At 32.3% G+C, this 15633-nt stretch overlaps 1 protein-coding gene across 4 annotated transcripts in view; it reads right to left on the bottom strand.

The window, feature by feature from the left end:
- Positions 1 to 212: 212 nt before the first annotated feature.
- LOC130444096 (neurocalcin homolog) overlaps positions 213 to 15633 on the bottom strand; it is a 226092-nt gene continuing 210671 nt past the window's right edge. For all 4 annotated transcript variants that reach the window (XM_056779086.1, XM_056779087.1, XM_056779088.1 and 1 more), the window contains exons 3-4: positions 10795 to 11102; positions 213 to 4476 (exon numbers count right to left, since the gene is read on the bottom strand). In XM_056779086.1, coding sequence (XP_056635064.1) covers positions 4282 to 4476; positions 10795 to 11102 — 503 coding nt within the window. In that variant the 3' untranslated portion in view covers positions 213 to 4281. The remainder of the gene's footprint in view (positions 4477 to 10794; positions 11103 to 15633) is intronic.

The following is a 15633-nucleotide window of genomic DNA, read 5'->3' as shown; positions in this document are numbered from 1 at the left end:
GTTTCTACCGATAGATTAACCAACTCATTTATGAGTTAAAAACCAGATTCATCAAAATGTACGAGATTAGCAACTAAACAAGCTCTTTTTTATGTTCTAGTTTCAGATACTTTCGCATAATGGTGTCATTTTCCAATAATGCTCGTTTAAAGAGCGTTTAAGAGAGTTTAAATGTTGCCTCATTAGGGCATGAATATAGTTCCAAAAAATTATTTATTTTTCCATTTTTTATATTTGAGGATTGATATAATCTTTTTGTAATTGCAGCTTCTAAAATAGTACATGGAGGAATATAAAAGTATATAGTAGGGCAAATGCGTGTTCATGACTGAGTTTATCTTATCAAACATCTAAACTTCTTTAAAGTAGAGCATGGAAAATAGCAGGAAAGGAAACAACTGAATATTAGAAAATATCCTTCCACAACATTGAGATTACACATGAAAAAACATTACAGAGAGAACATACAGAACATTTTTTGTATATAAAAGTCCTAATGTAGGACTATAGATATATCTACTAATTTTATGTAGAGTACATTCAATTTCCCAACTACGTAAGGCATGAGATTCAAATACGGGAATACTAAAATTAAAAATTTAGTATGTTGTCACTGGAATGTTTCAATACCCTAATATCAATCTACATATCAATCATTTCATATAACATAATCCAAAGAAAATTCGCATAAATATCTGAATTTGTGAATAGATGACACAAATGTTGTACGTATACATACATATAAATATATTTTCATAATTATGGAGATATAGTTTTATATGATCTAAAACTGTAAATCAAATATGTGAAAGCTTATTATCATAAAATCAATTCCAAAATCGATTCACTAGCCCAACATGTTTGGCAAAAAAAATGCAGAGTGATTGAATTGTTAATCAATGTCTGGCAAACAAGTTGAATAGAGTAATATCAATTATCTTCTTTTAACTGATGATCAGATGTATCCCGCAACTTACGGAAGTAAAACATTTGATCACAACTTTGCAGATGTCAATAAAATATATCAAATTGTTGTGTTCGTTGTATAGCAATAATACTGGTATACACCCCTTCGGCTAATTATTTCAATTTCTCCATCAAAAAAGGGTGCTTTGACTATCAACGAACTCATCATTTTATGCACCACCTGTATTTTAACTTTTTATTTTTTTACTTTGGACTGTATAAGTACCAAAATCGACTAAAATAATAGAAAATTCAATGTTATTTTACTATCAAAGTCTAAATTGATCAATTGGCTTTCAATTCACATAAGTTAATTTTCAGTATTTAGATGAATATAATAAAATTTAAACGGCAATTTGTAAAATCAAAAATGTACAGACTGATAACTATTCGTTCCTTAACAGAGTCGTACTTTCCCTTTCTTAACAATCGATATTAGGATTCAGTAAAAATCTTTATAAACATCATTAAAAAATCTACAAATATGACAAAAACCGGGACATTGCCAAATTACCTCGCGATCACACAAGAGTGGTTGATGTATACAACTAAACAATAACCATCTAAGGAGTAGACTAACAAATAATTTAAATTCTTTAGTGTATAAAATCAGTTTTGAAAATTAGAACAAACAACTTTTTTTAATTATTACATATTATATACCGTCAGATCGGGTCACTTGAGACTGCTTGGTGACTTGCCACAAAACTTTACGTATTTTGTGATAATTCCACAACGCCGCCCTAATAGGTATTTGCTCAAATTTAGTAGTGGTTCATACCTCGTTTAGAGAAGGTGCCTACTTTTTTGTGGATATTTAAACAACGTAATATTTGCTCTATTCAACATTATGATGTAAAATTTTGTTTATTTAGTGTAACCCAAGTTCAATATCGCAATTCTTTTACATTTATTTACTGTTTCTATATCTGGCTCACATTGAGGCATTTCTGTTAAAGAAATAGACGTATTTTTATTCACAAAACAATCCAAATACGTCGTATAAGATGGTGATATGAGACATATGTTTTAAGTCACCCTAAGGTACTCTCAGTATAAAAAAAGATATTTTCCAGGTGCTGAAAATGGGACGCTATAGACGTAAAATTGGGGCCAATTACAGAAGATATGATATTGGAAATTTCGACAAAGCCATGGAAGAAAGGGAAAAATATGTTTCATTAAGAAAACTACAAGAAAAATATGTAATACCAAAGGACACTATAAACCGGAGGGTGCAAAATCGTTATATGTTGAATGAGGGTATTCCCTAACTTCAGTAGATATGAGATACTTAATTAAGAGATATCTTGACAGTTCTAGTATAGAATTATGCAAAGATTATAAGATAAGAATTATCTTACTACCTCCAAATAGTACACACATATGTCAACCATTGGATGTGGCTTATATTATGGTTTTAAAAGGAGTTTGGAGAGATACGCTTTTGAATTGGAAGCTCTTGAATTTACCCAATAAACAGACAAAAAGTGCTGACAAAATTGCAACCCTACCTCGAAGCTAAAAACTCGGAATAATATAATTGACAATGCTTTCAAAATATTTCTAAGAAAAAGCAATGAAAATATTAGCGATACAATCCAAGAAAATATTGAAGAAGAATTACACAATCTAAGTCAGAATGTAAACACCGCACCATCAACAAAGAGAAAAAAAAAGACTTTTAAAAGATTCTTCTGACAGGGATGATGTAAATCCAGCAGAACTAAAAACTGGAGACTTTGTTTTGGTGGAATTTTCATACCAAGTTCCACACAAACTAAACATTTTAAAGAAGTTTATAGGAAAAATAACTGCAACAAAGCCAAATTCTTTATTCACGTGCAGCTTTATGATCCAGTTAGCAAAATACAAAAAAAATATTTATTTTTCCTTGGATTGAAGACATTACAGTTGTCGAGGCAATACAAATATTGTCAAAGTTAGTTCCTGTATCTATTATTTAGTTTTTATATAGTTTTAGTTTTTATATATATCTATAGATAGGTTACCGAAAAATGTTTTTTGTTTATCTTTTTCAAAACTTTTGTACTTTTGTTACATAATAAAATAGTAGTATTAAAAACTCAGTTTTTCTTAAAAAAACACTATTTTTTCAAAACACAATTTAGGCTGTCAAGTCACCGCTCCTGTGGAGGTAACTTGAGAAAAGAAATTATATATATTTAAGTGTTTCATTTCTGTTTTTTTGATGTAGAAGGTATCATATTATAGTAACAGACCCAAAATAGGGCGTTGATTTGGATGATCTAGCTTGAACGGTTTCTTTTTAATACACGCGTAAAGTTTAAAATTATCTCAAATGACCCAATTTGACAGTAATAATATTGAAAAAAACTGGCACCATGAAGAAAAAAATTCTGAAACAAAATTTTTTTTCTTATAGGGTAGCTAAAGTTATTTTTAACAACTTGGATAAGTGCAATAATGTAATTATAGCTCATCGTTAACTGTGTATGTATTCTAAACAGACTTATCTTCAACTAAATATTGCGGCACTTAAACATTTTGGTTGAAACATTTCAATTTCTCATAGGTAGAAAGATACCCGCTTAATACCTTCTCATAAATTATGAAAGTAGGCAACAATTTATTCATTTGAAATTTTGTTACACAATCATTTAAGCGCCATAAATTTAGTCGGACCCAGACAATGTTTTATGTATATAAAACGATCAGCATTAAAGTGGATACTTATCACTACTAGAGTTGTTAAATAGACCTTAAAACATTCTGAATACTTTTTGGTTGTTCAATGAAAGAACAATTTTATTTTCTATAAAAAAAATAGTCTTCCTTTAATCCTCATAAAATATTTTACTACTATTAGAAAGTCAAAAAAACTCAATTATTTTTCATCCTATCAACATATTATTAAAATAAAACTGATATTAACAAAATATGATAAAAAAATAGAGAGAATGATAATTAAGAGAATGAATTCTTTAAGTGGGCTACCCTAAACGACTACCTTAATTTTAAATGTTAGTTTGATTTATCCTTGTTAGTAACACAGGCTATAATGTAGCCAATGTGAAAATTGTTGTTAGCTCTAAAATTCATACTGTAATCATACTAAAGAGGTAGGAAGCATACATTTTGCTTGACATTCAAATCAACAGAGACAAAAACCAGCAATCACAGATCTGTAGTTCCTGATCGAATCGTTTCGCCACATATTGTTGTTGAAAGTCATAAGCCAAACACTAGTCTACACCTTTTACGGTTTAAATTACAGAACGTTAAATTAAAAAAAAATGTCTGTACTTTTTTGGTGAGTATGATTTATGGCGACTATTGTGCCTGGGGATCACACTGTAACAGTCGGACTATGGATGGGTCGCTCTTAGCACCTTCTATGAACTCTTCCAGGCTCAATTTTCCGTCTTTATTGCGATCCATCTGTCGGAAGATTTTGTCAGTGCGTTTCTCGGGGGTACTTTCATCTTCAGGCATTTTCATTACTGATCCCACCATTTTATAGATTGCCTAAAAAAATAATCAAAACTGAGAAGGTGGGTATAAGGGAGGTTCAATTAACTTAGAGTGAGGATTAAATATCGAGCTCTTCATTTAATTTTTTGCTTTTTCTAAATTTCAAACGTACACATATTTCGGAACCATAGTGATCACGAAATGGGACCAGAATACAATCTCGGATAAAAAGAACGAACTACGTTTAACAACATGAAGGAACTATATACAAGCAAAGATATTTATTTTCAACCAAAATTAAGACTAGTCAGATGCTACATATGTTCTGTTTTGTTCTATGTTGTAGAGGCTGGACCACAACAGAGGCTACTTTAAAAAGACTGAAATCTTTCGAAATTTGGATATATTGACGTATTTTGAAAATATCCTGGACGGAGCATTAACATGAAAGTTATGCAGACTAAGGAAAAAGAAGAAAGTGATCTTTAAGTAAAAAAACGGAAAATGGAGTTTTTTAGTCACATACTAATACACGACAAATACCGTCGTCCTCACTTATCGACTGGCTTAGTAGTTTTCTCAAAGACCAATCCATCCAGATTGCTATCGATGGACACACCTCAGAAAGGTTTGAGGTCACCTACTCTCTTTTTCCTATACATCAACGATCTACTCGACATTTCCATCCAGTATCCTTAGAAACAACTGTTAACGGAACCCATCCCAACAGCCGCATCCCAAAAATCCGCAGAAAAAGAAGAACTGTTTTCTTGTACGAGAAAAATATTTTTTTTCTGTTTGTTTTATGGTGTGTGTTATTGTCAAATGCAGGTAGTGTGTAGTTTGTATGAGCAATTCATATATCGTCGTCATCGTTTAGTACGGGGGCCGCTTTTTTCAATCTCCGATCGCTCCGTGCAAACGCTACGCAGGTAGGAGAAAGCGGGTATGCGCTGTAGACGACTGCGAAGTTGTCGCACTACACACGACGCCATTGTTGACATTCAGGCATCAGTCTGCGTTGTGCTACAACCACGTAAACATGTCCGCCATTATTCATGCTCTCGCCAAATGTGAATTGCGAAGTGTGATTCGTTTTCTACAAGATGCAGGCCATAGGCTGCAGAAATCTATCGGAGAATGAGTCGTGTGTATGACGGGGGATAAAGGGGACCAAGGACGCAAATCTGTCGTTTCTGATGACTTGGTTCACGAGTTGACAGAATGGTTAAAGAAAATTGCAGATTCACCATTACTGCGTTGTCTACGTAATTTCCAGAAGTTTCAAGGTCTGTTTGGTACTCTATTGTTACTGAACGATTAGGCTACATTGGCGGCAGTTTTCTTTGAAGAAGGTATTGAAAAGCTTGTCCACAGATATGACAAATATCTCAATCTCTTTGGTGATTATGTTGAAAAGTAACTTTATGTGTACCAATCTTTTGGTAATAAAATTATTGTTTTCTATGAACTTGTCTTTTATTTCTACCCTATCGGAAGTTGAAAAAAAACGGCCCTCGTATTATTTTGTCTTTCTGTTAGCTTGTGTCTAGTGGTTTGTCTGTCGCGTATTTTGCAGTTATTAATTAAGTGATTTTGGTCTTCAGTCTTGTTACAGTTTTTGCATTTGCCGACAGTATTTCTTAGTTTGAAACGTCTGTCATAATCGTTCAATGTCCGTATTCTGCAATGAGTTGAGTCGTCTTCCAAGTCAATGTCAATTGTGATCTTCGTACTATTTTGAGGATTACGTATGTTCTAAGCTTGTTGTGTTTTTATAGCCAATCGAAAGACCAAAGAACATTTTAGCACATTTATGAACACTCCAGAATATTCCTTAGCTTATTAATCCTATAAGCAAAGAGCAACTTACAAATAAAATACCTTATCAACCATACAATTTGTTTACCTCTAAGACAAAATATTTGAATTATGTTTTGAGTATTATGACTATATAAAGGATAATAAGGTTGATCGGAATTTGCAATGTAGGAAAGTGCATTGTAAAAATCTTTAACGATGGGATCCATTTCAATACTAAAAAATTCTAATTTTTTCATTATTTTTGCTTAGTTAGTACTAGCTGCTTTGCACGGGTAGTAGATCATATTATACCTACAAGTTTTGTCTGTCTTGAGGCTGTATCACATAAACCACATATTTGATGGACGTTTCACACAGGTAGCTAAAGGTTGGATCATTTTTGTAAATCAAGTTCAGAGGCCTAGATGGATCTGCTAACATAACTATTAATCAAGTGGGCGAATTTGAGACAAAATTGAATAATTTAATGTTGGTAGACATTGTGCAGTTTCCCTTGATGACTGAGTATTGTTGTGTTGTGCTCGTGTATTTGTGTCCTTTTGATTATGTATAGTGTTAGCTGTGGTAAATTTTTCAAAATGACATTCAATAAATCTTGTGTATAACATTGAGAATCAAGGATGTGATTTGTTCCCAAAGGACTTAAAATGATGTAATAGATTGCTGCGGACTATAAACAATACTAAATTAACTGCAAGGGATTTATTAAGAATTCAAGTAAGAAATTTTCTCAAAATTGGGTCTAATTACTTAATATGTAATATTTTAATCAGCTATTTTTAAATGTTATATTTTGTTTAAAAATATATATATTTTCTCCAAGTTTAATTGTCACCTTACACTTACGTTATGTTTAGATTATTATTATAATTGTAGGATTATCAGATTACTTTCAAAAGCCTTTTTGTTTACATTTTTCTTTAGTAATATTTTTCTCCTAACAAGATTACAACTAATAAATTTCCAAATGATTCTCAAAATTTCATCTTGTGATATTACATCTTAAGAATTTGCCATTTTGAGGAAGCAGTATAAACTATATAACTATAACCTTGAAATAGTTAAAATTACGTGCCTTGAATCAAATTTTTTCCTCGTATTTTATGAAGGATGTAAAGTTCAGACCCCTGTCGACGTCAATTTGATTAGGACAAATAAGATTGTCGTGATCCATCTAAATGTAGTACGTACTTATAGTACGTAATATATTTTGTCATGTAGATATTATACGAGATGTGATAATTAAGTCATAGCTCCGTAATAAGCAACACATCATCCAAGTCTGCCCATCATAAGGCTCACTATTTTAGTTTTATTAAATCCGAAGTCGACAACACGTTAGTTTTTATTTTGCGTATAGTTTTTCAAAGAATTTCAATTTTTTTGGTACCATTACCATTAAACAAGACACTTTCAATGATAGTCAACAGTGATTGATCACGTGGAAGCGTGTTAAAAATATAAAAATAATTTTAGGGATTAAAAATTTTTATTATCAATATTTAACAATCATTACTTATGAATATCAATATTAATCGTAAAACTAGAAACATTATTGACATTAATGCCTTGAGACGTTTGGGAGCATCGCATCACAATTACTAGAATCTCCAGTACCACCATAACTAGTAGAAACCGAAAGTACAATATTGAGTGATGACGTTCCAAAATCTGCTGAGTTGTTAGAGGTTTGTCATTTCTAAAAGCAATCGAATAATTAACATAGATTACTGTCGTAGACTTCCATCCGCCATGTTTTTTTACTTCCTTAATATTTGCTCTTTGCTTTGCCACCAGAGAAGCGAAGAATCTATGAAAACAGTGGTCTGTATATTGCTTTGGTTCTCACAGTTTCAGAAATTCGGCAACAATAAAAAATATTTATTCATGTATTTCAGGGTAAAATGAAGATATTTGATAACAGAAGGGTGCAGTGCAATGCACTTACAGAAATAGACAACATACTTCCCAATAGTACAGAAAAAACGACAGATTTTCGTTTTTGTGATTAAAAATTTTTGATTTTTAGGGACGATATTCTTTACTTTTCCGTTGTAAACATGCCAATACCTTGAAATATTTACCAACAATCACATTTTAAAGCGCGGTTGACTTTTTCATTGTAAATTTACTCCACAGAATTGATGAGCTCCATATTTTTTATTTGTCTTGTAAGCATGACAAGAAAACAGGTTCTCTGAAGTACCCTTTTACATATTTCGATTTATACCAAGCCAAGAAATTGGTATATGCAATATCGTACTGCTGAGCTTATTTTTTAGGCAGGAGTTCCAAAGTTGCAAACCCTTCAATATCCACAGGAACAATCAAATCATCAATTTTATTAATTATTCAACCATCGACAAACATATTAAGCAGTCACGAACCAAAGAGAATAATTGAACAAGAACGTAATTTACACATTATATGACATTTATGTTAAGAGTGATTCCATTTTGTTCTTGAAATTGTTTCCCGCTCTTGTCATAAACTTCTTCACTCACAAAATAAAACATCGCTCACATCATAAATAAGTATAGTGTTGGGAAACTTTTCACTAACATTAAAAGCAGAAATTTTTTGTGAAATCTAGGGAAAACTTCCGGAAATCCTTCACAAACTGTATTGGATGTAATAAGAGAAGAGTTCAAAAAATGACGTCAATCGGAATGAAGGTCAATTGATAAACTTGACCTTCCGTTTGCTGTTGCCGTTTGCTGTTATACAAAATCAAAAACATTGAAATGCATAAGACCATTCATAGTAGCCGTTGGACGTCGCCTTCTACCGTTGGTGACTTTCAACATAAACAATTTTTTTCTTTTCATGTCGGCTGTTCGTAGCAATAGAAAAGAGACAATCATATCCGTTTGCGTTTGTCACGTGATTTTGACGTATGAGCGTTAGAGCGTTAGATTTTCGACATCTGTTTATTGGTATCACTTTGTACATTTTCGTATTCTTTTTCTTTTTAAGTTCTGTTATTGCTTTTGCTCACACTATAAGGCCTAATGCTCCCAATAAAAAAAATCGCTATTTTCCATAATACCGTCCATAAATACCGGATTACAAACAAAAATTTAAAAATATCACGAAAACAAAACGCAGTACACTAAGAACGTCAAACGGCAAACGTCACCCGCGAATGAAATCGGCAAACGTCACCTGCGAATGGAAACGGCAAACGTGCATTTTTGGTATTAGGTTCAAAATAATTAAAAAATTACGCATTTGGAATTTTCCACCAAAAAACCTTCAAATTTAAAAATGGTTAGGTTAGGTTGGCTTAGGTTAGGTTAGGAGACTATGACTATAATCGCATTGATGAGAAAGTATTAACTCTGTTATTCTGTTGTTAACTCTTTTATAATTTTTCTCCTTTGGTGGAGCTATAAATCCGAAATTATGGCATTTATGTATAGAGAATATTACATGAAAAATAATCAGTATTTCTTAAGGATTTCTAAAAACACAAAATATATAGGGTGATCCATTTTAAATAACAAAATTCATTATTTTTCCGGATAAAGGAAATATATGACAACAATGTAGATACCACCATAATACCGGCCGTATCACAAGATCCTTGTGCACAAAAATTTATAAAAATCGTACAAGCCCTTCTGATATAAGTCGTTCCATACATAAAACTCAATCTGTATAGTAATCTATGTTACGGTTTGACGGAAGCGCTGGGTACTTTTTGTTTCCATAATATCTGTTTATCTTTTTCTTGTGACATATTTACTTTGTTTTTGTGCCTGTTTATAAAGGCGATTTCTAAGAAGGCCTTTTTGTTTGTTTGCGGAAAATGAGTAGTTTCTAGTATATGATAGTACTATATAAAATGAGTATATGTTGATGTTAGTATATATAATTTGATATCATAATGAACACATCGGTTTAGTAACAATTAAACTTATTATTTAAATAAATTAGATGTTAGTGAATAGTTTAGTGTATAAGTGTTTGTTGATAGTGTAGAATTAAATTACGTTATATAATATATACGTATAAATGCATTCCACACGTTTATTGTTTTCTCAAGAAAAATTTTTTTTAGTGTGAAGTGAATGAAAATTTTGTTTAATAATTATTGAATTTATCAGGAACGGATATATAGCCAGACAAATAGGAAGGAGCAGTTTGTTTGTGATATAAATAAAGGGAAAGGAACCGATGATAAACTATAGAACATGTGGTCCAACATAAAAAATCCAATTGTGTTTCTAAAAAGAACTTTTTGATATAATGGCCATTTTATCAGATCCTATAAGATTTTTTTATTAATAGAAGTTACAAACCTTTATATAAATTAAATTAACTTGATAAGCATATAGATTTATATTATTAATCAGAATATATTTTTAATATTAAAATTTGAAAACTAGCCTAAAAAGTAATAAATTTAGGATCAAGACGTTCCATCAAATGAAAATTTCGAAAAAATATTGTCATTTTATTATTACCACAATTTCGAAATAAATAAAAATTATTCAAACGAAATATACGCGTTCATAATAAATGTCAAGTGCCATCGCTACTTACCGTAACAATTTCCAGCATCTCTTGCCTGGAGATGTAGCCGTTGCCGTCGAGGTCGTACATGGAGAAAGCCCACTTCAATTTCTGCTCAAGTTTACCCCTGGAGGTGACAGAAAGGGCGCACAAAAACTCCCGGAAATCGATGGTGCCGTCGCCGTTAGCATCGAATGTGCGGAAAACGTGCTCGGCGAATTTGGAGGCGTCGCCATATGGAAAGAAGTTACCGTATATCTTTTTAAATTCATCTACAGAGAGATGACCGCTCGGGCAGTCTTTTAAAAATCCTTTATACCATTCTTGGATTTCAGCATCTACATAGAGAGAATTTTCATTAATTTACGTTGGCATTGTAACATATACAAACAATTATATTAAACAAATCGACAAAGCTACGAGAACGGACATAATCTCAAAATGTAAGATTATGTTCAAAACACACTGTGTGCTGTTTATTGTTGATAGACGAGAATGTTTACAAAAGGTTCAAATTTTGTATCATCTTTCCTGAGTGTTTTCGTTTTGTATTTATTACGATACGAGGTCTGGCTATTAAATAACGAGACTGCGCGCGCGCCAAGAGAGCGCCCTAAACGGATGGGGTAAAAAACGAGAAGTACGTTGGGTATCTATATATCTTGTCTATACACGTCCCAAAACACGTTTCAACAGGAGCAACGTATCAATCTCAAATTTCTCGTTGAACTAAAACAAACTCCTACTGAGTGCTATAAATTGTTACAAGAGGCCTACGGGGACAATTCTCTATCTCGCACGCGTGTTTTTGAGTGGTGTAAGCGCTTTAGTGAAAGCATTGAAGATGACCAGCACGCAGGTCGCCCTGTGACTGTTTCAACTCCAAAAACAGTAACCAAAATCAACCAAATTGTGCGTGCAGATCATCGAATGAGCATCTGGATGATTGCCGAGGTTGTAAACGTCGATTAAGAAACGTTTAGAAAAATTTCACACGAGGAATTACACATGACAAAAGTCTGTGCGAAGTTGGTGCCAAATAATCTGACTCCTAACCAAAAGCTCTTTCGTCAACGGATCTGCTCAGATTTCCTTGAAAGAAAAAGATCTGCTTTGAAAGGGACCCGATTTGAGTCGATGGAAGCGGTAAAGCAAAAAACAACAGAGCTCCTAAGGGCCTTCACCAAAGAAAATTTCCAGCACTGCTTCGATCAATGCAAAATACGTGTGGAAAGGTGTGTGGCGAGGGGAGTGGAGTATATTGACGGGGAGCATTCGAGTGTAGAATCATTTTTATAATAAAACCCTTTTTCATAACCAGTCTCGTTATTTGATAGCCAGACTTCGTATTTAAATTTTGAGAGAGAAATTACAGCACTTTATATGATTTCAGTACGAAATTAATGTTGAGAGCTTTGAGGCTATGAAATTCAAAATATTATTTATATACTCGTAGTTTATCAATATTCAATTAATAGGCAATAATACAAATAATAAAAAGCTCAGTCTCTGCTTTGTCCATCTAATATTTCTATTAGGACAACTGCCAATTGCGTCCGATTGTCCACTGCTCAGTAACCTTCTATCTAATGTGTTCAAAACTGAATTGGATGAAGGTTGGAGACATGGAAATATGAAAGGGGGAAACACACACTTAAATCATAGAGAGAAGTCTGAAGCATGGTTAACTTATGGCAAGATATAACGAAGCGTATTAATCTTGATTACTACAGATCACATCTTGTAAATAAACATGTTTAGTGTTCACTTTTAGTGCGTTTTGATAATAATGCAATAATGAAGTTTTTTCTCATGTAAAATTTTATAGGTTTAGAAATTTCTCAATACGAATGTTCAAATTCAAAGACTGGGAAGGTTACTGAATAATATGGGTCGTACTTGTTCGAAGGAATAAACTTTTTAATTATTCTATTCACTTCAAATTTCACATGTGATAATGTGAACGAAGTAGATAATTTTGTTAAAAGAAAAAAAATTCAACAAACCACAATCCTCAATTAATTCCCTATTTAGATGATATACGAGGTGCGTCTAATTTATCAAAATGTACAACTTACCACCTCTTTTATTATTTCGTATTTCAATAATTCGAACTTATTGTTTACAGTTTTTCAAATGAGAGAACAACTAATTTTGAACTACATCTCCTCTAAAGAACGACCTTTTTATTGATAGCAATATCTCTAATAGCTCGCAATTGCAAGGAGAGGATTGTAATCGCTACGGAGATGTAGTTGTTTCCTTCTCAGAAAAGCGGTAAGCAATAATGTCGTACGAATCTGTCTTTGATAGTAAGGTGGTGCTGATACCTCTTATGTTCCCTTCCTTTTCTGTTTCCATGTTGGAACGTACTGGTCTATCAATTGCATTTATGTGCTTAAAAAGGTGCTAGCATAACGTGCTACGTGAAGACGAACGTTATCATGCATAAGCGAAAAATACCGCAGATAAAAGAAATTATTGACTCTTGTATCCATGAGTATTTAATACACTAAAACTCCACTAAAACTATTAATGTCGCTAAATAAATCCCACCCAATATTGAACTTTCACCAAAAATTAGGTAGGCATGAAGTTCTCTACTTTTCTCTTTTCAACGATATGTATTTCATTCACTAATTGATACAAAATCGATTTTTGTTTGTCCAATAGGCATTATTCCAGTTGCTTTGTATTTTCTGGAGTTAATTCTTTTTTCGTGTTTTTAATCTAGCGTCTTTAAGCCTTCTTCTACTGATTTCATGATTTATTGATGTTCTTTCAGGAAGTTAGCGATCTGTAACGCTGCTTCGTTTGTGTTTCTGTAATACAACATAACGACCATTCTCAAACATAATAGATCGTTTGCTACCGTAATCACTTTTTCTTATGAACATTCTCTCTTTTATCAAATTAGCCACTATTTGGTAGATTGTTGACTTCGATATTTCATATAAAGTTGCAACGTATCTACGAATATGATCTGCCATCCTCAATTAGGGCAACTGCTCTAGCCACATTCGTAATATGCATAATTTGAAATATTAAGAAATTAAATAATTATGGAAACCTCTGAGCTATCGGAAAAATATTCTGTGGTACCGTATGGGGTGCTGACATTTCTCTAAACAAATTATATGTTATCGAATGAATTGATTAAGAAAATGCTTAGAAAAGATGTAGCAACAATTCGTTTGTGAAAATTTCCATTCCGCAAGTAATATTAATGAAAATTTACTTTTCATTCTATTTGTTTATCCCCATATATGACATAAAACAAAGTGAGGACAACACTACGACTATATAGTTACATGTACTGCAATTCCTCCTCTTCTTACTAGCAATTAGCAAAACATATATTAGGACTAACGTCAACCAGTAGCAATTTTCGATTTGCTTTCTTAAAAAGGGGAATTCAATTTTTCAAAAACCGATTGCAATTCTTGGATTTTTATACATTTTGTATTTCATTTATAAAAGAATAGAAAAATTACTTCCTGATTCCTTTTTTATGAATTAATAATCGATCTCGATTCCTTAAATAGAACGGAAATAATTTTTGATTTCTCTTGAAACTTAAAATTGTTTTCAATACTTGGTAAAAAATAAAAAACTAATATTGAAACATAAAAGCATTGAAAACGCGTTTCGTTTCTTTTGAAGTGATTAAAATTATTGAAGGGAATATAAAGTTGTGCTTAGTCGTTTTGACGTTAGCTCATTTAGATGTTTTGCCACTTTCTCGGTTAAAGTAGCAGTCCTTGTAATGTCTAAAGTACTCTAAAGTACTATAAATGATAAAATTGATCATTGAGATTTTGTCTGTTATACATTTATTTCAAATTGCAAAGAACTTTATGGAAAATATTTTCTACGGCCACTCAGTATATTTTAAGATGACACGAAAGCAGAGAAGTAAGAGCTGGTAATACTGCATTTTAATATATTACCACCCGTAGTAAACATAACATGCTGAATTATGATTGCAAGGTCTTGAATGGTTACAACGCGCATTTGGTGATGAAAGTTCTTCAACGAGCAACTGTGTTGTACTTGGAGGCCCTGTGAATTTGCTATTAGTTGGGTGCTACACACGTTTTCCAAAAGGTAAAATAAGAATCTCGCGGGAAACATTAGACATGTTGAATAATGTTCAACATCTCTGTAAACCAGTAATATTGTTGAATCATACATATCAATTTTGATATTTCTACCTACTAGGAGAGTGTTTGAATATCAAAACAAAATAAAACAAATACATACGAGTCTTATAATAGTTTACAACATTTTTCTAAGGTTCTTCAAGAATTATTGCCCATAATTCGTCCTCATATGGTTCAACGTTCAATACCTATTAGAGTGTTCAATTTAATAACCCTAACCAAACGAATTTCCAATAGACAGCCGTGTTTGGATTTACGAACATTCATGGAAATTAACCATCACCAACAATAACGAAAGAGCAAGATCTGCCAAGAATGTTAAGTACGCAATTTGCTTTCGTAGTACAATATTAGTGAAGGCAATTGAGCTCGAAGATCAAAGTTTAGTCAGTCAGTATTTGTGGGTTAATGTTGCATCACGATAATACAACGTCACACATTGCATACAAGTTCAATTTCCATGTGATAATAATGTAGAAGTCATTAAATATCCACTTCATCAATTGTATTCCAAAAGATAACTGGCTTTTTTTAAGTTGTGGAAGTTTGGTTACAAAATTCGATTGATATAGGTAGTGATTAAATTGAATATGAATGAATTTATTATTAAGTTTTCTTGTACATCAAAATATAGTGTCACCTATGTATACAAAGTCAACCCCATATAAAGAAACTAATTTTTTCTATGACGCGACGTCACCGTCGC

This window comes from Diorhabda sublineata, chromosome 5 (assembly GCF_026230105.1).
Source record: "Diorhabda sublineata isolate icDioSubl1.1 chromosome 5, icDioSubl1.1, whole genome shotgun sequence".
Classification (NCBI taxonomy): Eukaryota; Metazoa; Arthropoda; class Insecta; order Coleoptera; family Chrysomelidae; genus Diorhabda; species Diorhabda sublineata.
Note: the sequence above shows the minus strand (reverse complement) of the source record. Positions and strands in the feature narration are given on the sequence as shown.